The sequence below is a fragment of the Oryza sativa genome, chromosome 11, assembly GCF_034140825.1.
Source record: "Oryza sativa Japonica Group chromosome 11, ASM3414082v1".
NCBI classification, from domain to species: Eukaryota; Viridiplantae; Streptophyta; class Magnoliopsida; order Poales; family Poaceae; genus Oryza; species Oryza sativa.
In genome coordinates this window covers 10,668,805-10,694,838 of record NC_089045.1, presented here as the reverse complement: position 1 = coordinate 10,694,838, position 26,034 = coordinate 10,668,805, and the positions used below count along the sequence as shown (strand labels likewise).

Sequence of the window (26,034 nt, the reverse complement as noted above, 5' to 3'; positions counted from 1 at the left end):
TCCAGATATTATATTTCTTTTCATACTTAGTGTTGCATCAGTTAAGATTGATCTACTAAGTCGTGCTTAGAACCATAATCTCTAGCTTGCTTCTTAATTGCCAATAAGGGTTTTATCGGGTTTCAGCCGATGAGTTATCTGGACGTTGTATCGGCTTATATGGATTACATCCAAGTTGGATTGAGCCGATTGCAGCAAAGGTTTCATTGATTATCTAATTGTTTGGATTTAATGACATCGGACCTCCAGCCAATGTATGTTTTAACCTTCGGATTAGATCAGTGCTTATTCCATCATATCGTTATTAGCCGATTGGTTTATACTGGTTTACATTGTTCTGTTGTTACATTATCATTAGCCAACTGTTTCTATATCATCATTTACTCAAGCATTAGAATATACATTGGATATATAGCCAATTATTTCAAAACCCTATCGACATCGGCTTTTTGATTTGCAATCTATATAACTTGTCAGTTGCAGGATCAAATTGACTGGCACGCCCGCATCTCATCAATATTTTGGACCTGCACTGGAGCTAAGCAGATCTCCTAGGCCGTTGCGTTCGTCGACTTAATTCGAGCCAACATAGATCTGGCACCATCGGCCAAGCGTGAATTTTTCGTCAACAGGATTCCCATCATTTTGCATACTTTTGGTGTAACGTCCCGCCTCTCCCAGGCTAGGCCTGCTTGCATCTGATAGCTTTCATAGGTCATAAACTGCCCTCACAGACCAACACAAGTCTTTTCTGCACACTTTGTCCTCACTCGTGTGCACCCGGGAAGAATTTCCCGGTCGGTCACCCATAGGTCATAGACTGCCCTCACAGACCAACACAAGTCTTTTCTACACACTTTATCCTCGCTCGTGTGCACTTGGAAAATTTCTTTTCTGCACACTTTGTCCTCACTCGTGTGCACCCGGGAAGAATTTCCCGGTCGGTTACCCATCCCAAATTGCTCCAGGAGCCAACATAGATCCTCTCCCAGGCCGGGCCCGCTTACATCTGATAGCTTTCATAGGTCATAGACTGCCCTCACAGACCAACACAAGTCTTTTCTGCACACTTTGTCCTCACTCGTGTGCACACGGGAAGAATTTCTCTAGGCCAAGCACGCTTAACCCTAGAGTTCTTTGGAAATCGACTTCCGGAAAAGAAGTTGCAACTTGTTGATATGAGTATTCTATTAATCCTATTAAGCCTTGGGCTGGGATGTTACATCCTCACCCCCTTAAGAGAGATCGACTTACAAATTGTTGATATGAGTATTCTATTAATCCTATTAAGCCCTGGGCTGGGATGTTACATCCTCAGCCCCTTAAGAGAGATTGACGCCCCCGTCGACGACGGGGGGGATGGGATGTTACATCCTCACCCCCTTAAGAGAGATCGACGCCCCGGTCGATCAACCCGATGGGGGGGCTGGGATGTTACATCCTCACCCCCTTAAGAGAGATCGACGCCCCCATCGATCATCGACGCCCCCGTCGATCAACCCCGGCCAGGAACGTTCTCTTGGCCACGTCCGTGTGTCCAGTGCCAACGTATGTATCATGCTGTCTGACCACTCCGGGTCCACACCAGCCATGCGCACCATGCCCACTTTGTCCTCACTCGTGTGCACCCGGGAAGAATTTGGCACCATGCCCACTTTGTCCTCACTCGTGTGCACCCGGGAAGTGAAGTTCTTTATAAATTGGCTTCCGGAAAAGAAATTGCAACTTGTTGATATGAGTATTTTATTAATTCTATTAAGCCGTAGGCTGGGATGTTACATTTGGTTTCCAACTACCAGTGTAAGTTGAGAAATAATTAGCGATATTGGCTTATTAGATATTTCTCTGTCGCTGACAGTACAAGTGTACAGCAGCAACTGAACAAAGAATTACTACATGTAAGGTAACATTTGACAGATCTTTGCTTTGTTCCAAGTCTAATTTTTATAAGTGATATGTTATTGTACAACCCTCGGGTGTGTCCAATTTTTGTTTTTTACGTAATGGTGTTATCAACACACCGTTGACAGCCCTTAAATATCATTGGGAATTTTTTATGTCTACTACTCGGATTGCAGTGGTGCACATGGATGGCTTGCGTGGTTCTAGCCGTCAGAGGCTGTCCTTGGTCTCATCAGCCTCAGCCAATCAGTCATCAATTTGCTTTATGAGCCCTTAATGCTCCTGCTTTACTCACCTGCATCTTTTGTATTTTTGTGTTTCAATTCTGGTATAACTCTCATTTCCTAACAACTTCATCTCTTGGAAATCTGACCTGTGCGCACATTTCCAATTTATTTTTTTACCCAACAGAATTTTAGTTGAGTTAAAATGGTCTCTTACGTACCATAAGCATTGCCCAGTGATGATGGTTAATTGCCAATGCAATCAAGATCATTAGTGCATTGCATTCAAATTACAAACTTGAAGTCGTTCCAAAATCCATGTAGTCTTATTGAAACATATGACTTACTTCAGCTCCTGGATCTTAAAACTGTTGGAATTAATGAATGGGTCTTAGCCCACTCGAAGATTAATTCTTTGGAAAATCACAAAAGCCCACCTCATGGGATGGCATGCATGTGGAGTTTAGTACCACCTTGCTTATTCTAGGAGAGGGGGACCTCCTTAAAAGGGAGGATGCCCTCCTAGCCACTTGAAGCATGTGTGGTGGAGAGAAGAGGGGAAACACACGCGCGCGCTCGCTCGCCTCGCCTGGCCTGGCCTGGCCTGGCCTGGGCAGGGCAGGCGGCGCGCGTGCACGACGTACGCGTCGAATGGTCCGAAAAATTGGCTCCTCACCCTTGCGCAGATGCAGCCTCTTTTTGCAGTTTTGTCTTGCTGCAAATTCGGATTCGTTTTTGTTTTGGAAACGTTCCGAAAAATCCGATGCGTGCAAACGGCGTGGAGTCCGGATAAGTTACGCGCGACTTATCCGGTTCGGTTACGCGCAGTAGAGATCGTGCGGGCGCCCTGATCAAGCGACCTTTCTCTATATAAACCGACCCGCCGTCTTCACGCAATATATGCGAAAATCAATCTAGGGTTTGCCTCCTACTCTGTACTGCGCCGTCGCTCGTAGACTACTCCATCCCGCTCGCCGGCGTGCACCAGCGATCGGGAGAGCAGGTCTCCGGAACCTCTGCCTTTGACGTCCTGCACCGGGAGAAGGCGGCAATAAGGTTTTTGGGAAGCGCTTCGCGCGACTGCTCCCTGTTCGTTCGCGACGGCTCGCCTTCCTCTTCGCTCGCGTGTTTCGTGCCTTCGTAGACACCTGCGAAAAGTTTCGACCAAGCAGCCGGTCTTTTCGTCACCTCGGTACGTGTTCAATATGTTGCGCATATTTGATCTGTTCATGTTTTTCTGCGTAGTTTACATGTGTAGATCTAATGATGCGTTCATGCTAGTTTTCATCTGTAATGTCATGACTTATTTATGGAATAAATTAAATCATTATATGCCCATAATCTCAACATTCCAAAAACCTTATTATAGGCACTGTGATTTTACTATGGCTGGTTTTGCCGATGCACTGAGGCCGGATAAATTCACCGGTGTGCATTTTAAGAGATGGCAGATCAGGGTCACTCTGTGGCTGACAGCTATGAAATGCTTCTGGGTGAGTACTGGCAAACCTGAAGGAGTTCTTACTGCTGAACAGCAGAAGCAATTCGAGGAAGCCACTACTCTCTTTGTGGGATGCATTCTTAGCGTTCTTGGCGATCGTCTGGTCGAGGTGTATATGCATATGACCGACGCTAAGGAGTTGTGGGATGCACTGAATACTAAATTCGGTGCTACTGATGCTAGCAATGATCTGTATATCATGGAGCAGTTTCATGACTACAAAATGGCTGACAACCGTTCTGTAGTCGAACAGGCTCATGAGATACAAACCATGGCTAAGGAACTCGAACTCCTTAAGTGTGTCTTACCCGACAAATTTGTGGCCGGGTGCATTATTGCAAAACTACCTCCATCTTGGAGGAGTTTCGGTACTGCACTCAAACACAAGAGACAGGAATACTCCGTTGAGGGGTTGATTGCGTCTCTTGATGTTGAGGAGAAAGCTCGGGAAAAAGATGCCGCGTCTAAGGGCGATGGTGGGCAGTCCAGTGCCAATGTTGTGCACAAGGCCCAGAACAAGAGCAAGGGGAAATACAAAGCTCAGCAGACCACCAACTTCAAGAAGCAGAAGAAGAACAACAACAATCCTAATCAGGATGAGAGGACTTGCTTTGTGTGTGGCCAAGTTGGTCATCTGGCTAGGAAGTGTCCACAACGCAAGGGGATGAAGGCACCTGCAGGGCAGACTTCTAAGTCTGCTAATGTGACCATTGGCAACACTGGAGATGGAAGCGGGTATGGTAATTTACCTACTGTTTTTTCAGTTAATCAATCTACTAATTGGTGGGTTGATACTGGGGCCAATGTACATGTTTGTGCTGACATCTCATTGTTTTCTTCTTATCAGGTCGCACGGGGTTCCACCGTCCTAATGGGGAATGGGTCACATGCTTCTGTTCATGGTGTTGGCACGGTAGATCTGAAGTTTACTTCGGGAAAGATCGTGCAGCTGAAGAACGTGCAGCATGTCCCTTCTATCGACAGGAATCTTGTTAGTGGCTCCCGTCTGACTAGAGACGGATTTAAGTTGGTTTTTGAGTCTAATAAAGTAGTCGTGTCTAAACATGGATATTTTATTGGTAAAGGTTATGAGTGCGGAGGCCTGTTCCGCTTTTCCCTTTCTGATTTCTGCAATAAGTCTGTGAACCATATTTGTGGCAGTGTGGATGATGAGGCTAATGTTTGGCATTCACGTTTATGTCATATTAATTTTGGCTTGATGTCTCGGCTTTCCAGCATGTGTTTAATTCCTAAGTTTTCCATTGTCAAAGGTTCTAAGTGCCATAGTTGTGTGCAATCGAAGCAACCTCGCAAGCCTCACAAGGCTGCCGAGGAGAGAAACTTGGCACCACTAGAACTCCTACATTCAGATCTTTGTGAAATGAATGGGGTGTTGACGAAGGGTGGAAAACGATATTTCATGACATTGATTGATGATGCTACTAGATTTTGCTATGTGTACTTGTTGAAAACGAAAGACGAGGCTCTAGACTATTTTAAAATTTATAAGGCAGAGGTTGAAAATCAACTTGACAGAAAGATAAAAAGGCTTAGGTCTGATCGTGGTGGAGAGTTTTTCTCGAACGAGTTTGACTTATTCTGTGAGGAACATGGCATCATACATGAGAGGACGCCTCCCTATTCTCCCGAGTCTAATGGGATTGCTGAAAGGAAGAACCGCACACTGACTGACTTGGTGAATGCCATGTTGGACACCGCGGGACTGCCTAAGGCATGGTGGGGGGAGGCATTGTTGACCTCAAATCATGTGTTAAACAGAGTTCCTAACAGAAATAAGGACAAAACACCATATGAGATATGGATTGGTAGAAAACCATCACTTTCTTATTTGCGCACATGGGGGTGCTTGGCGAAAGTCAATGTACCAATAACGAAGAAGCGCAAACTTGGACCTAAGACTGTGGACTGTGTTTTTCTGGGATATGCTCATCATAGCATTGCCTATAGATTTTTAATAGTTAAATCCGAGGTACCGGACATGCATGTTGGTACAATTATGGAGTCTCGTGATGCTACCTTCTTTGAGAGCTTTTTCCCAATGAAGGATACACATAGTGGTTCGAACCAACCCTCTGAAATAATTCCCAGTTCAATCACACCACCAGAACAAACTGAACATACACATGAACTTGTCTCTGAGGAGGATGTCAGTGAAGCTCCTCGAAGGAGTAAGAGACAAAGGACGGCTAAGTCTTTTGGTGATGATTTCACTGTGTACCTCGTGGATGACACTCCTAAGTCAATTTCAGAAGCATATGCATCTCCTGATGCAGACTACTGGAAGGAGGCTGTCCGTAGTGAAATGGATTCTATTATCGCTAACGGGACTTGGGAGGTGACAGAGCGACCCTATGGGTGTAAACCTGTGGGGTGCAAGTGGGTGTTCAAGAAGAAGCTTAGGCCTGACGGTACTATTGAAAAATACAAGGCTCGGCTTGTTGCTAAGGGCTATACTCAGAAAGAAGGCGAAGATTTCTTTGACACTTACTCACCTGTTGCTAGATTGACCACAATTCGTGTGCTACTTTCCCTAGCAGCCTCACATGGTCTTCTCGTTCATCAAATGGACGTTAAGACAGCTTTTCTTAATGGAGAGCTGGATGAGGAGATCTATATGGATCAACCTGATGGGTTTGTACTTGAAGGTCAAGAAGGCAAAGTGTGCAAATTGTTGAAGTCTTTGTATGGTCTGAAACAAGCTCCTAAGCAATGGCATGAGAAATTTGACAAAACATTGACATCTGCAGGCTTTGCAGTCAATGAGGCAGATAAATGTGTGTACTATCGCCATGGTGGGGGTGAGGGAGTTATTTTGTGCTTGTATGTTGACGACATACTGATATTTGGGACAAACATTGAGGTGATAAATGAGGTTAAATCATTCTTGTCTCAAAATTTTGATATGAAAGATTTGGGAGTAGCTGATGTTATTTTAAACATTAAGCTAATTAGAGGTGAGAATGGGATTACACTCTTGCAGTCTCATTATGTGGAGAAGATCTTGAATCGCTTTGGCTACATTGATAGTAAGCCTTCTCCAACACCTTATGATCCTAGCTTGTCGCTTCGCAAGAACAAGAGAATTGCTAGGAATCAACTGGAATACTCCCAAATCATTGGCTCGTTGATGTACCTGGCTAGTGCAACTAGGCCTGATATCTCCTTTGCTGTGAGCAAGTTGAGCCGATTTACCTCTAATCCGGGAGATGATCACTGGCGTGCGCTTGAGCGAGTAATGCGCTATCTGAAAGGTACTGTGGAATTGGGGCTTCACTATACTGGGTATCCTGCGGTACTGGAGGGTTATAGTGATTCTAACTGGATCTCTGATGTGGATGAGATCAAAGCCACTAGTGGATATGTTTTCACACTGGGTGGTGGTGCTGTTTCATGGAGGTCTTGCAAACAGACAATTTTGACGAGGTCAACCATGGAAGCAGAGCTAACGGCACTGGATACTGCTACTGTTGAGGCAGAATGGTTGCGTGATCTATTAATGGATCTGCCTGTTGTTGAAAAACCGGTGCCGGCTATCCTTATGAACTGTGACAATCAAACGGTAATTGTCAAAGTGAATAATTCTAAGGATAATATGAAATCGTCTAGACATGTGAAAAGACGATTGAAGTCTGTCAGGAAATTAAGAAACTCCGGAGTTATAACGTTGGATTACATCCAAACAGCGAGAAACCTGGCAGATCCCTTCACGAAGGGACTATCACGAAATGTGATAGACAATGCATCGAAGGAGATGGGTTTGAGACCCATGTGAGTTATACTATGGTGGTAACCCAGTCTATGTGATCGGAGATCCCGTGAATTAGATCCTGGGAAGAACAAACCATTAATAAACTAGAGGAGAGTACCAATATATATACCCTCTCTAAGTGAAGATGCATATACTCTCGTGAGCTGCAAGGCAGGTTGGCTATGCCTTAATGAGTTCTGTTGGCTTTAATTAGCAAAGATGTTGTCCTGCAGAGCATTCTTGAAGGAACTCACCTTTGTGAGCTTGACTGTTGGTCGCAGTCCATGAAGATTTTGGGTGAATCTTCTAGGAAGCTTACTAAAGACCTAGGAGTATGACTTATACGCTCCACCCGAGGGGTAGTCTACAGACGGTCTAGTACCAGATAAGACTTTGAGTGAAACTTGCTTGCACAAGACTTGCAATTCAAGGCGTAGTCCATTGTTCAAGTTGTGAGTAAGTGTAGCTTGGAGTTCTAGGTGGATGTTCAACCTTAATTGGTCTCCATCGAACCGCTGGTATATAAACAGTACATTGGAAAAGGCAAATCTCAGTGGGATTTTGAGATTTGGTGGGGGATTGTTGGAATTAATGAATGGGTCTTAGCCCACTCGAAGATTAATTCTTTGGAAAATCACAAAAGCCCACCTCATGGGATGGCATGCATGTGGAGTTTAGTACCACCTTGCTTATTCTAGGAGAGGGGGACCTCCTTAAAAGGGAGGATGCCCTCCTAGCCACTTGAAGCATGTGTGGTGGAGAGAAGAGGGGAAACACACGCGCGCGCTCGCTCGCCTCGCCTCGCCTGGCCTGGCCTGGGCAGGGCAGGGCAGGCGGCGCGCGTGCACGACGTACGCGTCGAATGGTCCGAAAAATTGGCTCCTCACCCTTGCGCAGATGCAGCCTCTTTTTGCAGTTTTGTCTTGCTGCAAATTCGGATTCGTTTTTGTTTTGGAAACGTTCCGAAAAATCCGATGCGTGCAAACGGCGTGGAGTCCGGATAAGTTACGCGCGACTTATCCGGTTCGGTTACGCGCAGTAGAGATCGTGCGGGCGCCCTGATCAAGCGACCTTTCTCTATATAAACCGACCCGCCGTCTTCACGCAATATATGCGAAAATCAATCTAGGGTTTGCCTCCTACTCTGTACTGCGCCGTCGCTCGTAGACTACTCCATCCCGCTCGCCGGCGTGCACCAGCGATCGGGAGAGCAGGTCTCCGGAACCTCTGCCTTTGACGTCCTGCACCGGGAGAAGGCGGCAATAAGGTTTTTGGGAAGCGCTTCGCGCGACTGCTCCCTGTTCGTTCGCGACGGCTCGCCTTCCTCTTCGCTCGCGTGTTTCGTGCCTTCGTAGACACCTGCGAAAAGTTTCGACCAAGCAGCCGGTCTTTTCGTCACCTCGGTACGTGTTCAATATGTTGCGCATATTTGATCTGTTCATGTTTTTCTGCGTAGTTTACATGTGTAGATCTAATGATGCGTTCATGCTAGTTTTCATCTGTAATGTCATGACTTATTTATGGAATAAATTAAATCATTATATGCCCATAATCTCAACAAAAACATGCTAAGATTATTCGATGTTTACAGTAGCAGTATAGTCGCCGAAGCAAATACAGATCAAATGCTTCGAACAATCACTTGATGGGCTGACTCGGTGAGCATCCCGCTCCACCATAGTAGAACTGCAAGCCATCGTCCGTGGTGTAAGGACGCCCAACATCGTAGCAGTTTGGCTCAGTTGCAACCGTGTTGATTGTTTTGAGAGCAGGAGTTGCAAAGCTTCCCGACGCGTCGATCACCTTCGCATCGGCGAAGAAAGCGGCCTTTGTCTCTCCTTCATCAGCAGGCTGGCCACTGCCCATGGGAGGAAAAGGTTCCCCTGGAGCAGCTTCTACTACACCCATCCAACTGATCACGTCTGCAGCTTCAGACATGTGAGTCAAGAGCTTTGATGGCCAGTACCCCACTATTTCTTCTCCAACTTTCAGCACCCAGTCTCCCATGAACTATTCATTCCAGAGAAAAAAAATCAGATATACAAAGTGTCCCAGTTAAATAATGCAAGGTTATTGGCACAGTAAAGGATTATTTACCTTAATAATCTTAACTCTAATGATGTATTGTTTTCCATTGACAGTGGAAACTGGCCTGATTATTATTCCAGGGATTGCCTTTTTGCTCATCTGAACAAACCCCGCACAACGAAGGTTGATACATGACTTATCATTATCAACCTGTTGCATGTAAAGCAGGAAACAGTTATTTCTCATGTTTCCTCCTTTGGTTAATACAAATTGACAGATGGCATTTTTGGCACACATTCTTACCCACGCGATCTCGAAATGAACAAGATTGTCTCCGTACAGATGTGGATCAACCTGCGATCGAAGCACCATAGGTTTTTACATTAGTATTTGACTGCAAAGTATGTCAAAATGTTCAACATTTCATATGTACTATTGAGGGTTAGTACAAGTTTATTGTTTCAATAAATGTACCATTTCTGATATGACAAAAAGTCTTCTTCTGATGTAAATAGATTTAACTGTCAAAATGAGATTCTTTGAGATTATTAAGAACTTACAGACCATCCTACAGCTACACGACTTCCTCCATTTTTTAGAACAACAATTGCCCCACTAAACCTTGGTGGACGTCCTGTACCAAGATCTGTTTCCCATATTGAAATTGATGTTTGTAGTCCGTAAAAAGTAGATGGCACTATAACAACTGCAGCCATCTAGAACAAAACAGAGAAGGGGAGTCAATATTAATGTACGATTAATAAAAACAATTCTAAGCATAGGAAAGAAAACATGGGAGATAATGCAACTACAGAACTATAATTCTTACTTGTCTATTTCCTTTGTCATTTCTGTTCTCACTGTATATAATCTTATCGAATGATCTTGTACTCATGGATCCATTGTAGCTTGTTAGGATTGGCACCGTCCCTGGGGGACACTCAATTTCGCTCATCTCAACATTAGAGATGCCAAATTTAGATCCTTCATCATCATCGGTACTGTGAGGAAAGGAAATTGGTGGCATCTGCATTAAGAGTAAGATTCAAGATGTATCTAATAAAAAGTTATTGATGTTTCTTGGGAAAACCATGCATGACTAATATGAAATATAAGAAAATAATAACCTACCAACTGAGTGGTATGATTCATCAGCAAAGGATGCCTCAAGGATGGTTGCGATTTGAAACTAACACAGGCAAAGGTTTGCCCATCTGCGGTCTGAAATTCGAGCAACACAACAGCTTTGGATCAGAACAGATACTGTAATCGTGCGTTGTTAAAATGCAATGTATACCTGAATCGTCTTGATGATTAAATTGTTGTCAACCTCTTCTTTTGTCGGATCTACACTGAATATTAGCAAATGAAGTAGAAGAAATGTTTTTATGGTCCATCCTTTGTATCCCATGGTCAGAGACTTTGCATAGATATGTATGGTAAAATCTATGCGAAATAATGTACTTATATCAATATGAATAAGCACATAAATCTAAATCTTAACCACCATATTTATTGCTTTCATAAATATACATCTAAACCAACATATTTATTGCTAGCATCATAATAGCAAATGAATCGTCTTCCTTTATTTAGCATTTATATCTTCTTTAGTATTTTCCATTTTCACTTGTAGACAGAAATGCACTAGTTTCAGGGGATGCACATTTATGTTGTCAGACTTTCATAAATGGTGCTGACTGATTTCACCAATAAACTATAAACTGAAACAAATGTTTGGATTGCCTTCCGCATTTTTGAAAATCAATTGATTGAACCTATCTTTCTTCTTTGTGTAACTATTAAAATATATATCTTAGGATGGCGTAGACAAGCATGGACATTTAGCTATTGGACGCCTAGCACAAGGATTGAATTCAGCAAGGTCCTTAAATGAACTTTAAGGGATTCTTACAACAATGAAAATTCTAGACAAATACGTAAAATTTTGTGCATCATTCCATTTTGTGAAGTAGCTGTTTACACCCAAATTTAGCACCTAGAGTCGAAATAGGGAAATATTTCCAAAATTTGGAATGCGTCGGGTTTCCTTCATGGGGTCGGTCTAACTACCGCCTATGGGCGGGTCTGACCGACATGTAGCGCTAGTCTGACCGCCAGCATGTGGTTGGTCAGACCGGCAGAGTCCGATTCTGTCAGGTCTCGGGTTTCCTTGCTTCGGAAGGTATTTTTTGAGTTTCAATTAGTTTCTACCCAGAGTTAGACATGGAGGAGAACTTATAGAAGGCAATACCAACCCCTTTATAAGGGCTAAGGCTGGTTCGATTCTAGCCCCCAATATCTCAATCCCTACACAATTGAATCATTCTTTTCCCTTTACTTTTTAGCCATGTCTTTTACGTTACCCTAGTTTCATCCATATTTGTCGATTTGCGTTGTAAAACGTCCACCTTTGCCGTGAGAGTGCGATCATCCCTTTGTAGGTTTGCCCTGTAAACCTTCCGTTCAACCACGAGATGGGTGGTTATATTCAAATCGATCTAAATTGTCCTCGTGGCTAGTTTTGATCTCTAAATCAGCTCCAGTAGCCGGTTCAATCTTCAAAACCCATATTGATTTAGAGTTATCTAGATCGAGGTGGTTGGTGACTCCATTAACACCGCCAACCTTTTAGGTGAGTCTCGTGTTGGGATCGAAAAAGACGCCAATAGCAGCCTTGGATGCAAATCTTTAATACATATAAATGGCAAATTGTCCTAAGTTTCTCAAAAAAAAAAATAAGACTTCATATGCAGACCTGAACTAAATTTAAAATAATAGATGTGTTTGAAAATCGAAGTAATGTTGTTTTGTTGTCAATGTGGCCTTTTCGTGTGGTCAGTGATGTATGAGAGAGCTTTCTCAACCTAAATCCATCGTTGTCCGATCTGTTGGATTTGTAGTTAAAGCTAACATGTATGAAATATTCTATCCCTCTTGGCTCAAGCTATAGAGGCAATGTTGAGCCGGGAGGGATCACACTTTTTTTTGCTAGTGTACCTTTCTTTAAATGTTTAACAAAAGGGACAAGCCTTGCCGCTAATCAGCTGTGAAGGCCTGCCTTGCTAGCCCACAACCCAGTGCTGGCGAACAGCGATCACTACTACAAAATCGGTTTTTCATGGCGGAACCATATTTTTTTCGCTGACGGCCCTGTGCATAATCCGCCTGCGAAATTGAAACGATGAGTGAGGGGATAAAAACCGCCAGCGAAAATAGATTTTCTCTGACGGTTGAGTTATGTAGCATGCTAGTGAAGATATATATAGCTATTTTCGCTGGTGGCTCACTTAACCAACCGCCAGCGAAAATCGATTCTCGCTGGCGATAGCTAAAGAGGTCCGCTTGCATAATATTATCACCAAATATAAATTGACCACGTGGCTCACCACCTAGTGCCACCCACCCCTTCCTCTCTCTCTCTCCACCACCACCACCCAGGCTGGCAGTACCCTCTCTTTCCTCCTCCTCTCCCCTCTCATCCCTCTCCTCTTGGCGCGGCAATGACGGCGAGGAGGGGAGGAGACCGCCTGCAGCACGGCAACAGTAGAGGGGAGAGTGTATGTGGCTCTCCCAATCCACTCCCCTCCCAGATCTGGTTAAATATACGGGAGCTCGAGAAGGGCGCGGCGCGGCAAAGGGGTAGGTGGCGTTGGCAGCAGGTGCGAGTGCTCGGCTACGGCTCCCTCCTCACTCACCCTTCTTCGCGCGGCATCAGCGGCGGCAACCTCCTCCCTCGATCCTCTCCCCTCTGAAACCTCTCTTGGCGCAGCATCGACGACCAGAGGCGTCCTAGTGGCGGTGGGATTCGGATCCGGTTGCAGGAGGGGAGGAGGCTGGTGGCGGTGCCGGCGGTAGCGCCCCACTCTCCTCCCCTCTCAGATCTGGCCGAAGGAAAGGAGGCCATCAACGGCGTGACAACAGTAGAGGGGAGAGTGGCGGTGGCTCCCCTACTCCCCTCCCGTCCTATATTTGGCCTTATGAGAGCTCGAGAAGGGGGCGGCGTGGCAAAGGGGGAGGTGGCGGTGGTGGCCGGTGACGACAAAGGGCAGGGGCTGCATAGGTGGATGTGGCTGATCTGGCCGTGGAGGCGATGGATCCAGCCATGGAGGCAGCGGCGAGTAGATCCAGTCGGCGACCCGTCTCCCAGATCTGGGTATGTATCCTCTCCCTGCAGTCTCTCTGTTTCCCATCCATGGATGTTCATGGATGCATTGGTTAGTGATCTGTCTCACAGGACATGACAAGATCGCTGGTGCTGTGGTTGAGGGAGCTTGCAGATCGTTGTTTACTGTTTAATGTAGATTGAAAATTCGTGAATGTTGTAAATCTGTCTTTAGTTTTTCTGTTATTCATTTGTAGATTTGTGAAACGAGTAAATGCTATAAATTGTGGTGCTCTATGGATCTGGCAATTTGGGATTCACTTTTGTGATTTGGGAATAATTGTTCTGGATTGGTGATCTGGTATGCATGAGGGTATTTTTTTTCCCAAAATCATCTACGCTGGCGGTCGTCCTGACCAGCCACCAGTGAAAATAACCTCATCGCAGATGGTTAGCTTAACCTAGCCGCCAGCAAAAACCATTTTCGCTAGCGGCTGGCTTAGGTCACCGTCAATGAAAATAATTTTTCGCTAGCGGCTATTGGCCGTCAGCGAAAATGGTGTGTTTTTACTAGCCATTAGTCACTGGCGGTAGCGTTGGCCGCATGAGAAAACTCAAAACGGTCACGAAAAATCCATTTTGTAGTAGTGGAGGCGAACTGGTTCATCACTGCAGGTTTGAATTGCTTAATGGTAAATGTGTGTGTCGTTCTCTGGGAAGAATAAACACTGAAGGTTTGGTTTAATACCCTTTTGCTCTTACCAACTAGAAGTTATTCCGAAAGTTGATGGCTTGAAAAACATGTGAATTAGTTTTTTTTTAGATAATGGAATTTAACATCCCAGCCTTTGCTCAAAAAGAGCTACAGCCAATTATTACATTGTATCAATCCAGAAAAGAACGTAGTTCAGCTAAATAGGACACCAAACAAAAACAGAGGAAACTAAGCCAAAATAAGGAGAACACATTTATTGAAGTCTATTTGTGAACCTCCATCTATAATTGGCAAATAATTGCATAACCATGGACTCCAACTTGCGGTATGCAACCTTTAGAAACTCCCTATCATCCTCACACCTTTGTAGCTGTGCCCAAAACCGGAGCCAGTGCGTTGCCCTGAAAATTACCTGCATATATGAAATAGATGGTGATTTATTAAAAACCAAATCATTTCTACTCAACCATAGAGCCCAACAAATGGCAGAAGCTCCAACCAGTATTAGTTTAATCTTTTTCTTGTCAATCCCCAAAAGCCATCCATCAAATATATGAGATATACTAGTTGGAAGATTAAAACCAAAAGAAAACTGAACTGCTCTCCATATGAATTTTGCATAATGACAATCCATGAAGAGATGTTGAATAGTTTCATTTTTCATACAAAAGCAACACCTTAAGCTACCATTCCAATTCTGTCTCGCCAAATTATCCTTGGTCAACACAACCCCCTTAAGCAAATACCACATAAAGATTTTAATTTTAAGCGGCATCTTAAGTTTCCATATATATTTGTTCCTCTCAACATAACCATTGTTAATTAAACCTAGATACATTGACCTTACTGAGAACCTACCATTCTGATGATAATTATATCTAAAACAGTCAGAAGAAGGATTTAATTGAATATGTACAATAGAAGCACATAACTCATGCCAATATACAAGATTCTGACCAACTAAAGCTCTTCTAAAAGAAACATTAAGCGGAACAGATCCCATAACAGTGGCAATAGTGGATGATTTCCTTCGGACTATAGCATATAAAGATGGAAATTTATCCTTGAAAGCCAAGTTACCTAGCCATTTATCTTCCCAAAATCTTATTTGTTCCCCATCATTCACAATCCAAGAGCCCATATCTAAAAAAGTACTTTTGACTTTCATAAGTCCTGACAAAAAATGGGAATCACCTTGTTTCTTGTCCACTTAGGTTATAGACTTGTTATAAAGATATTTCCTTTTCAATAAGTTCTGCCAAACCCCTTCCTCATTTATTAGCTTGTACAACCACTTACTCAAAAGACATTTATTTTGTAATTCCAAATTATGAATCCCAAGGCCTCCCTGATCCTTAGGTTGGCAAATAATATCCCATCTAGTGAGTCTGTACTTTTTCTTATGATCATCACCTTGCCAAAAGAACCGTGATCTATAATAATCAATCTTTTGAAGAACCCCTTTGGGTATCTCGAACAAAGATATCATAAACATAGCTAAACTTGAAAGTACAGAATTAATCAAGACCAACCTTCCCTCGACAGATAAATGTTTACCTTTCCAACTACTAAGCTTTTTCTCAATTCTTTCTTCAATCACTTTCCAATCTTTATTAGATAGTTTCCTAAAATGCATTGGAATTCCTAAATATTTAACAGGGAAAGAACCTTACAACCAAAGATATTGGAATATTGATCATAACACTCCTTTGCCTGACCAAAACAAAATAATTCACTTTTGTGAAAATTTATTTTTAAGCCAAATAGCTTTTCAAAAACAGTTAAAATCAATTTAAGATTCTTTGCCTGCTGCAAATCATGTTCCAGAAAGATAATGGTATCATCTGCATATTGCAATATAGACAAACCATCATCCACTAGATGAGGAATAACCCCTTTTAAGAGACCCACTTCTTTAGCTCTCTTAATTAACAAAGCAAGCATATCAGCTACTATGTTAAAAAGAATTGGTGATAGCAGATCCCGTTGCCTAAGACCTTTGTATGTTTGAAAATTGTTGCCAATTTGATCATTTACTTTTATACCAACATGACCACCTTGAATAAAAGAAGCTATCCACTCACACCATTTAGGAGAGAAACCCTTCACCCTCAACGTTTGTTGTACAAAGGACCATTTTACTTTATCATAAGCTTTTTCAAAATCAATCTTAAAGATTACACCGCTTTTGTCTTTACGATGTAATTCATGCATAGTCTCATGTAAAATAACCACTCCTTCCATAATATTTCTACCTGGAATAAAGGCCGTTTGAGTGGGACTAATAACTTTTTGAGCAACTCCCATTATTCTATTCGTTGCAACTTTGGTAAAAATCTTAAAACTCACATTTAGTAAACATATAGGTCTATATTGTTGAATCTTAATAGCGTCAACACACTTAGGCAGCAGAATAATTGTGCCAAAATTAAGAGAAAACAAAGGTAGAGTACCCCTATGGAAATCATTAAAAAGCTCCAACAAGTCATTTTTAATAACATTCCAAAAAAGTTGGTAAAACTCTGCCGGAAAACCATCCGGCCCCGGTGCTTTATTATGCTCTATCTAAAAAACAGCCTCCTTAATCTCCTTTTCAGAGAAAGGTTGCGTTAAAGCTTCATTCTCCAACTGAGAGACTTGCGGGACATCCACTATTCTATTCTCATCAAATTGCAGAGAAGAGTCTTCAGGAGGACTAAATAAACCTTTATAAAAAGTGGTAATATGCGCTTTTAAATTCGCATCACCATTTATTATTTGATCGCCATCCTGTAATTGAAAAATTCTAGTTTTCCTATGCTTTCCATTTGCAACCAAATGAAAATACTTTGTATTAGAATCACCATCCAAAATATCTTTAGTTTTAGCTCTCAGATACCACTTTATTTCCTCTTCTCTCAGAATTGAAGAAAGCCTATTCCTATAAAACCATCTAATATCAATTTCCTCTTGAGTCAAAAGGACATTTTCTGCCTTTTTATCTAGCAAATTTAACTTATCCAATAAATCTTTTTTCTCTTTTTTATATATACCACTCGTGTGCTTAGCCCATCCCCTCAAGTGTTGCCTTAAACGACGTATTTTTGCTTGTCAGCGCTCCATAGGAGAGTCTCCTTCATCTACACTATCCCAAACCTCTCTCACCATATCAACAAAACCCTCACGTAAAAGCCACCCAAGTTCAAACTTAAAACAAGGTTGAGCATTACTTTGAGAAGATGAATTTGTGTTTAAAAGTAAAGGAGTGTGATTAGAAATATCTCTGTTAAGTGCAACCACCGAGGCTAAAGGAAAATTATGTTCCCACTCTGTCGACATTAAGACTCTATCAAGCTTCTCATAAGTTGGGTTTGCTAAATTATTTGCCCAAGTAAAATTTCTTCCAGACATCTGCAACTCCATAAGGCACAACCCATCAATAATAGCATTAAAAAGAAAGGGCCATCGGTCATCAAAATTGCTATTACTTTTTTCATTAGGGCTGCGTAAAATATTAAAATCACCACCAATAAGAATTGGTAAGGTTTCACGAGAGCACATATTGACTAATTCAGCAAGAAACTTATCCTTATTCTCGTTTTGAGCCAGCCCATAAACCAAAACTAAGGCCCATTTAAACTTGTCAGCTCTATTACATAAATGAAATTTAACATAAAAATCACCCTCATCAATTAAACCAACATCAAAATTAAGTAAATTGATGCCTAACAACAAACCACCAGACCTACCACTAGGAGCCTTACAATGCCACAAGAAATCTTTACCAGCACAAAGGTTTTTAAGTGTGCCCGGAGCAAAATCTTTCTTAACAGTCTCAGACAAAGCAATAAAATCCAACTGATGTTCTTTAGTTAGGTCAGAAATAAATTTGTGTTTTTTTGGGTATTTGAACCCATCACAATTCCAAAAGATACCTTTCATTAAGACTATTTTTTTTCCTTCTTATTTTTACCTTTTTTCCCCTTTTTCTTGGAGTTAGAAGGAGAATCCCTAGAATCTAAGGTGGTCTGAAGACAATTATCACAGTCCCCACCTGAATCCATTACCTCCTCCATAATTTCACTACATAAATGTTGCAGTAAGAAATTATCATCAAAATGATCATCTACTAAATCACCATCAACATTATTGGAAAAACCTTTAGTAGTTGACAACCGTACATGATCACTTAATCTATTTTCCTCCATACTCCTTAAATCATTAATAACATCATCTAACACCACATTTGGACTAGAAGTAATGATACCAAGGCTTTTAATAGAAGCGGAAATCTGATCATTCGAAAAATGTAAAAAAGAAACATCATTAATTAAATTACCTTTAACATGCAGATTTTCCAAATTCTTGTCAGCCTTCGACTTCTCAGCTCTTTGAAGAACAAGTTGATCACTATCACTTGCTCTTCTTTTACTCCTCCTGGATGGAGAGACTGCTGCCTCAGGAATAGCAGAGAGTTTTGCAACCAGACTTTCCTGAGATTGGACTCTCTCAACTCCAATTACATCATCATGTAAACCATCAAACTCTTCATCAGACAGATTCAAGCCACCAGAATCAGCAGTCAAGCCCACCTGAATAGAATGTAAAGAAGGACCACCCTTCTCATAGAACATACTTCCAGAACCCAACTTAGATTGACTTGAGCCCCCAGGGCCTGGCTCCTTCCCCGAATCACCCTTCTCATTACCATCATTTTTCTTCTCAAAGTCACCATCACCAATATTGTCCATATCCATTGGTATAGGCTCCTCAGGACCATTCTCAGGTTCCACTCTAAAGGCCAACTCATACAAATAATCCCCAATAACCACATCAACCACCTCAGGAATCAAAGATGGATCAAGGACTAACACTTGTAACCGGGCAATGTCATACCTTCTAGTAAACACCATATCAACAGTTTTAGTTATACCAAGAATGGAACCAACGGCCCAAATAATTAAGTACTCCCTTAACTCTGAAGGGATACCCTTACACTGCACCCACACCTTCGGGATCACATATTTAACCTCATTACCTACCCCTCTCTCCACAATCTGCATCTCAGCATCACCAACCTTAGTATGCACTTTACCCCATTCCACCATGCGTTTTAATTCAGCGGCAGAAGGAAAAATAGTGCGAAAAGAACCATTCCCATTATCATGTACTACCCACCTCCATCCTCCAGGGATTAATCTTTCTAACTCAGAAATCACAGCATTCACCGTCATCTGTCCTTTAGACACCTTAATCAAAGCTGCTCTAGGCTCATGTTTAATTTTCTGACCAGCTGAAAGAGGAATATGGAAGAAACCCAAACCATCTCCTGCATATCCACATAACTGAGCAGAAGGTTTAACAGATGATCGAAAAATAGGGCAACGAGCAACAATATGATCCTCGCTTTCACAAATCTCACAATAAAATTTAGACAAGCATTCCTGCATTGTATGCCCCTTAGTATAACACCTATAACAGTATGGCTTACCCGAACCTTTCACCTCGACCTTTGCTTTTCCCTTGCTCTCATCAATCGGACAAAACACCAGAGCTTGCTGATCAACACCACGAACACCCTCTGACCCATGAGGGACCAATGCACCTTAGCTCACACAGATTAAACATACTGGCCAAGAATATTATTCGATATGATCATAGTAGTAGTAGCCGAGTCAAGTACAGAGCAAATGCTTCGAACAGTTATTTGATGAACTGACTTGGCGAGCATCCGGCTCCACCAAAGAAGAAATGTAGCCCGCTGTCATATGAAGAAGGACGGCCTACTTGATAGCAGTTCAGGTTTGTCGTTCTTGTAAAAATTTCGCTAAGATTGGGAGACACAAATTTGGATGTCGATGAATAAATTACATTCACATCTGTGAAGAAAGCAGCTCTTCCCTCTCCTTCGTCTGGTGAATAGCCACTACCCATGGGAGGAAAAGGTTCACCTGTTGCAGCACTTGCTACACCCATCCATCCAATCATATTTGCAGCTCCAGACAAGTCAGTGAAGAGCTCCCCCGGCCAGTATCCCACCAATTCCTCTCCAAATAGCAACACCCAGACATCCCATATCTATGAATTTAATGGAAAAAGAAAATTATGGCAGTAAACTTGACTATTGCAACAACTTAATTATTTGCTGTTGCAATTAAACAGTTGCTTTAGATATGAATCTTTGTACTGTGCAATATGGAGCAATACTTTTGGTAGAGTCAGGGATTTACCTTAAAAATTGAAATTATTATTAAGTATTTTTTTCCATCGATTGTGGAAATTGGCTTGAGTACTGCTCCAGGGACTATTCTATTGCTAAGCTGAATAAAGCCCGCGCAACGAAGATTAGTACATGACTTGTCTTTATTAGTCTGTTGCATGAAAAAGAAAAACGTGACAGTTATTTCTCATAAAAATGTGATTCACTTTAATACAATTTGAGATGGTGCTTTTGGTAACCGATCATACCCATGCAATCTCGAAATGAGCGTGATTGTCACCGTACATATCTGGATCAACCTGGGATTGAAGTAAGCAGAGTTGTACATTACTAAATGATAACAAAGCATGTAAAAATGTTTGTCATAATTTATATATTGTTGAGACTTAGTAGTTAGTACAGGTTGAAGGTGACAACAAATGTATTGCCTTTCTCATGTGACGAAAATATATTTTGTTTTCTGAAAAAACAACTTTAAATTGTTCAAATTAGATTCTTTAAGATAATAGGAACTTACATACCAGCCTGCACCTATTCGACTTTGTCCGTTTTGTATTACAACAACAGCCCCAGTATATCTTGGTGGTCTTCCTGTACAAAGATATGGTTCCCATACTGAAATGGATGACTGTGAACCATAAAAGGTAGATGGTTCTGTTTCAACCGCTGCCATCTAGAATAAAACAATGAAATGGGGTATCAGTATTAAATGAAGAATAAGCATAGAGAATAAAGTGTGAAACATGTGATGGGAGGTAATACAATTATAAAACCATTGTTCCTACATTTTCATATCAATTGGTGTTTCCAGTATCATTGTGTCCTATGTTGTTGTGGAAATGTCTGGTACTCATGGATGACATGTAGCTCGTTAGGATTGGTACCGTCCCATAGGGACACTCAATTTTGCACATATCAATACTGGAGATATAAATTTTAGATCCTTTAGCATCATTCGTACTATAAGGGAAAGAACCTGGCTGCATCTGCATAACTCAAAAAAAAATCCAATATGTACATTAAAATCATTCATGCTTCTTAATGGCGCAAACCATGTATCATATGATGAGATCTATAAACAACAAGTTACCAACAACTGGGTGGTATGATTCTTCAGCAAAAGATGCTTCAAAGATGCCTGTGATTTGAAATTAACACAGGCAAAGGTTTGCCCATCTCCACTCTAAAATTCGAGGATCACACCAGTTTTGCATTAGAACAAACTAAATAATAAAACTAGAGTGGTTTGTTAGAATTCAATACATACATACATACATACGTACATACATACATACATACATACATACATACATACATACATACCTGAAACATCTTGACGACTGAATGGTTTACAAACTCTTCCTTTCTTGGCTCTGCACTGAATGTTAGTGATAGCAAAGAAAGTAGTATAAATATTTTTGCAGTTGGTCCTCTATATCCCATTGCTTGAAAGATTCTCATAGAACATGATGCTAAAACATATGTGAAAGAAACTATTTATATTGCTCACATGACTCTAAATCTAAAGAACCATATTTCTTCCTTCATTTATTTCAATTATGAACATAAATGCCTTTTGCTTCAGAGGATGTATATTTATGTTGGTAGCAGCAAATAAATTTACTGATATGACTAACCAATAAACTGTAAACTGAAAAAAAAATAATATATGCCTCCGGTAATCTTTCCTCTCTTTATGAAACTAGGTTGTTGTTCAAATGAATTATTGCATATGCGTTACGACAAAGTTGGTGATCATCCACACTTGCTGGTGCGACCATTCTATATCTATGCACGATGATGGAATTTCGCGAGGTATTGCTATTAACAAGGTGCAAGATGTAAATAAAATTTTTTCCACTCGTATAGAACTCTAATATAAAAGAAATCAATAAATTTTGAATCATTTAAAGCTTTTGCATCATGACGTTTTGCGTAATACCATTTGGAATCTATAATAGATCCATGCGGGAAAATGTAAATGGATTAAGATTTCCCCCAAGAGTTTTTTTACTGTCCAGCAAGCTGGCCTTGTACCAAATATGGTCCGTTGAGTGGCCATGATCGGACGGCTGACATAGATTGGTACCTCCAGGTACCATTTGCCCTGAGGTACCAGCCAAAGGTGAGTGAGGTGGAAGGGTAAATTTGTATTTTCACATTAGAAATGAGTCAATCGATTTTGATCCTCCGTATTTGGACGAGGCTTAATTAGCTTTTGCAATTCTACAGCGGCGGTGACGGTGCTCCACCTCGACTTCAGCGGCATCGGTGGTGTTCAAGGAGCTGTCTTCAGTGACAGCAGGGATGTTATAGTGTTGCCTTCATTGTGCTTCATGTTCTCCACGATGCATGCCTAGTGCGTTTGGAAAACTAGATGAATACTCCGTCGCGTTGGTATGGAAAATTATGTTGCATAATACGTACAAATAAGATGTAATATGATTATCAAAACTAAAACAAATTAATACAATTTTGATCCTAAAAATAATTGAGATTGCATTTTTATGAGAGAAGAAAGATGAGGCAATTTGAGCCATAGATCTATCATACAAAGGCTAAAAATAATTAGGGTGATGTGGCTTAATGAGAGAAGAGAGAAATAGCATTAACTACACTTAGTGGGGATGAACTATAACACCATGAAAAATTTGGTTTTGAAATACGAAATTAAAAATTCGGTATAACCAAAAATCTTTTTGAACTTCCTTGCATACTGGAATTTATTGGATTTTATTTTCCGTTTTCCGGCTATGCATGGGCTAAAGGACGAACGTCTGAGAATATGCATGCATTTTGACTTCAAATATTATTTATTCAAAGAACCATGATTATGAAATATGTTAGTATTTGCAAATACCAAATATTTTCCTGAAAACCCTTCTCTATGTAATAGATCCTCTGTGGCATATTCAATTTATAAATAGGGTTACATATTCTAAGTTTGAATGGACACCCTCTATGGTATAGTTCATTAAAACGGAAATTATTTTACAAAGGGAATATTGCTTTGATTATTGTCTGAGAATATGTCCGGTTTTTCCCCATTAATAAAGTATTTATTAGAAACCGTATTTGTGAAATATAATTCCTAAAGGGCTATTTTAAAAGAAATGGCCTTCTCAGGTAAGTCCGTTTTTTCCCATTGAAATGCATGGCCCAGCGTGCATAATAGGATTTGTTATTAGTTGTGTGTGTTTAGCTGTTGTTCCAAAAGATGTCAATTAACCCTTATTTGCTAAAAGGATGCCCCCTATTTGACGTCCTTTCCTTATCCTCCGCGTCTGTTGCATTAAAGCGCTTCGGTACTAATCAGACCTGAAGTCGTTTCCTTTGGTCGCAATGCGATATATATCTCTCTCAAACTCTTACCCTACGATTAATTTAGAATCACCCTATCAGTTCAAAACTCGATAATTTCCTCAAACACCTACAACTGATCGACGTATTTATTTATTATATGTTGGTTATAATATCCTCGATTCTATTCCTACCGTGACGAATCGATTTGTATACCACACGTCGTCCCTAAAATTCCTTTTGCATTACCGTCGTTCGTTCGTGCAAAGTGCTCGCAAATAAGTCCTAATGCTAATCCTCGCACGGCCTCTTTGCCAAATCAAATCCAAATATCCCAGTTTAAACAGTCCAACTGCTGAGCTAAGTAAGTTCCCATCTATACGGACCAATTATCATCCAAGCTAACCAAGCCTCCTACATACAGTCCAATTATACAGTCCATTATACGGTCCATTTCACAGTCCAAATTATACAGAGTCGAATCAAGTTACGAATTGCCTAGCTAATTACAAAGTTTCCTAGCAAAATGTCCGAGTCTCCTGTTACATTTGGTCCACCCTTTTTTCTGCCAGCCCAACTACAACACAAAGTCCATTCCACCCCCCCTCTCAAGGCCGGCCCAGCCCCTCACTAGCCCATGACCTGCCAACCAATCTAAGTCCTTTTGTCCTCCCTCTCAACCCTCAGCCCGACGCGACACAGCCAACACGCACGCAAGGTGCTCTGCACAAGCACAAATCCTGCAAACCAGGCAAGCCAGCATACCGAGCCGCCGTCTTCATCCTCCCCCACACCTTCCACCCGGGATTCACGTACAAACTTGATGCCGGTCATCAACTCGCGGACGCCGCCACAACAACACCCAGTGCACCACCCTCCCAAAATATCGGCAACCCAGTGAGAGGTGAATCCACACCGAAAAATGAGAACCGAAAGAGAATGCGTACCTTGTCCTCCCTGGCGGTGTCGACGATCCGGACCTGACCGCCGACGTCCATCACATCCACCGCTGCTCCAAGTCCACTGCCCCGCTCCCTCGAGCTCTAGCCGCCGCCCTCGCTCGCCCATGCCGAAAGCATGAGGCGAGTTCACGGGGCCGCCAGCGCACCACCGCCGATGTCAACATCCGGCCCCATCGGCGCCGCCCATCCCATCTGCGGCCGACGCTACGCCGCTTCCTTGGCCGTCGCTCGCCCATGCGCCGCTGCTCCGGGTTCACCGCCCTCGCATGTACGAGCTCCAACCGCCGCGCCGTCCACCGTTCCTCGCAGTCCTGTGCCGTACTGCCGACGACGTCAGCCGAACAGGGCAGTCGGCCCCGTCGGCCGAGTCACCTCTGCCGGCCACGATGGCTTTAAGGATTGGTTTGGTTTGTGGTCTAAATTGGCCTTGCCAATATTTGGCAATTTTAACAGTGTTTAGTATTGGTTTGAAGCTAAATTTTGGCGTGCCTAAAGAAATAGGTCATTTCAATAGTGAAATTAGGTTGTTTTGGCTTCAATCCAAACACAACTTTACCTTACCAACATTGACCATGTCAAAACTTACCAAAATTTAGCATTAACCAAAATTGCTAAGGTCAATTTAGGTCACAAAGCAAACCAGCCCTAAAAGCCGTCGTTTCCCACTGTCTTCCTCCCTTGGCCTCCAAGCTCCACCACCACCTCTTTTGTCGCCGTCTCTCCTCTATCCGAGCCACCAGCGCCGCCCTGACTCCTCCTCGTTGCGCCGGCTTTTCACCCCATCCACCGTCACCGCCGCCCCTCCCCTACTCCCAGCACCACTGCTCATCCTCCCCTTCGCGCCGGCACGCCTGGTTGCCGTCCACGACGCCCGCGTCTGCCTCCTCGTTTCCTTACACCGCGCCGACCTCTCCCCTCCATCCCCGCCACTAGCCTCCCCCTCCCATACCGCCGGCAACCTCCCTCCTCTCCATCCCCACAGCCAGCATCCTTTCCCCGCTACCGCCGGTCCGCGAGGCTCCTCCGGCCCCCTTCCTTCCCTCCTCTGCCGCCGTCGCACGCCGCCGCACCACCATGCCCAGTCGTCGCCCCCATCGCACTCGCGCGTGTGGACCTGAGAGGAGTGGAAGGAGAGAGAGCAGAGAGGAGAAACCGATAGAAAGAAGGGAGAGAGAGAAGAAAAGAAAAGGAAGTGGGACCCACTAGTGGGAGCCACCATCTGGACTATTCCTCCCCGTGACCCTTTGGCCGGCTAAAAAGTACATATGATCTCCCTCTACTTTATTCACCAAGCTCCGAACATCAATCCTTATAAAAGTCTATGTTACT

The 26,034-nt window shown here is 42.5% G+C and overlaps 1 protein-coding gene, 2 long non-coding RNA genes and 1 pseudogene across 3 annotated transcripts; 2 read left to right on the top strand and 2 right to left on the bottom strand.

Moving 5' to 3' along the window:
• Positions 1-3,906: 3,906 nt before the first annotated feature.
• On the top strand, positions 3,907-4,778 carry LOC136354018 (uncharacterized). The gene is made up of 2 exons (XR_010737700.1): positions 3,907-4,362; positions 4,475-4,778. It is a non-coding gene; the product is annotated as an uncharacterized lncRNA (long non-coding RNA).
• Positions 4,779-8,934: 4,156 nt separating this feature from the next.
• Positions 8,935-10,856, bottom strand: LOC4350286 (protein neprosin). Its single transcript, XM_015761240.3, has 7 exons — positions 10,722-10,856; positions 10,556-10,645; positions 10,254-10,451; positions 9,985-10,140; positions 9,728-9,778; positions 9,494-9,634; positions 8,935-9,406 (listed from the first exon to the last, which is right to left on the bottom strand). The coding sequence occupies exons 1-7, from the start codon at positions 10,833-10,835 to the stop codon at positions 9,035-9,037; spliced, it is 1,122 nt and encodes a 373-aa protein (XP_015616726.1). The 5' UTR covers positions 10,836-10,856; the 3' UTR covers positions 8,935-9,034.
• Positions 10,857-13,437: 2,581 nt separating this feature from the next.
• On the top strand, positions 13,438-13,888 carry LOC136354032 (uncharacterized). Its single transcript, XR_010737718.1, has 2 exons — positions 13,438-13,580; positions 13,662-13,888. It is a non-coding gene; the product is annotated as an uncharacterized lncRNA (long non-coding RNA).
• Positions 13,889-14,497: 609 nt separating this feature from the next.
• Positions 14,498-24,741, bottom strand: LOC136354151 (uncharacterized; annotated as a pseudogene).
• Positions 24,742-26,034: the final 1,293 nt, after the last annotated feature.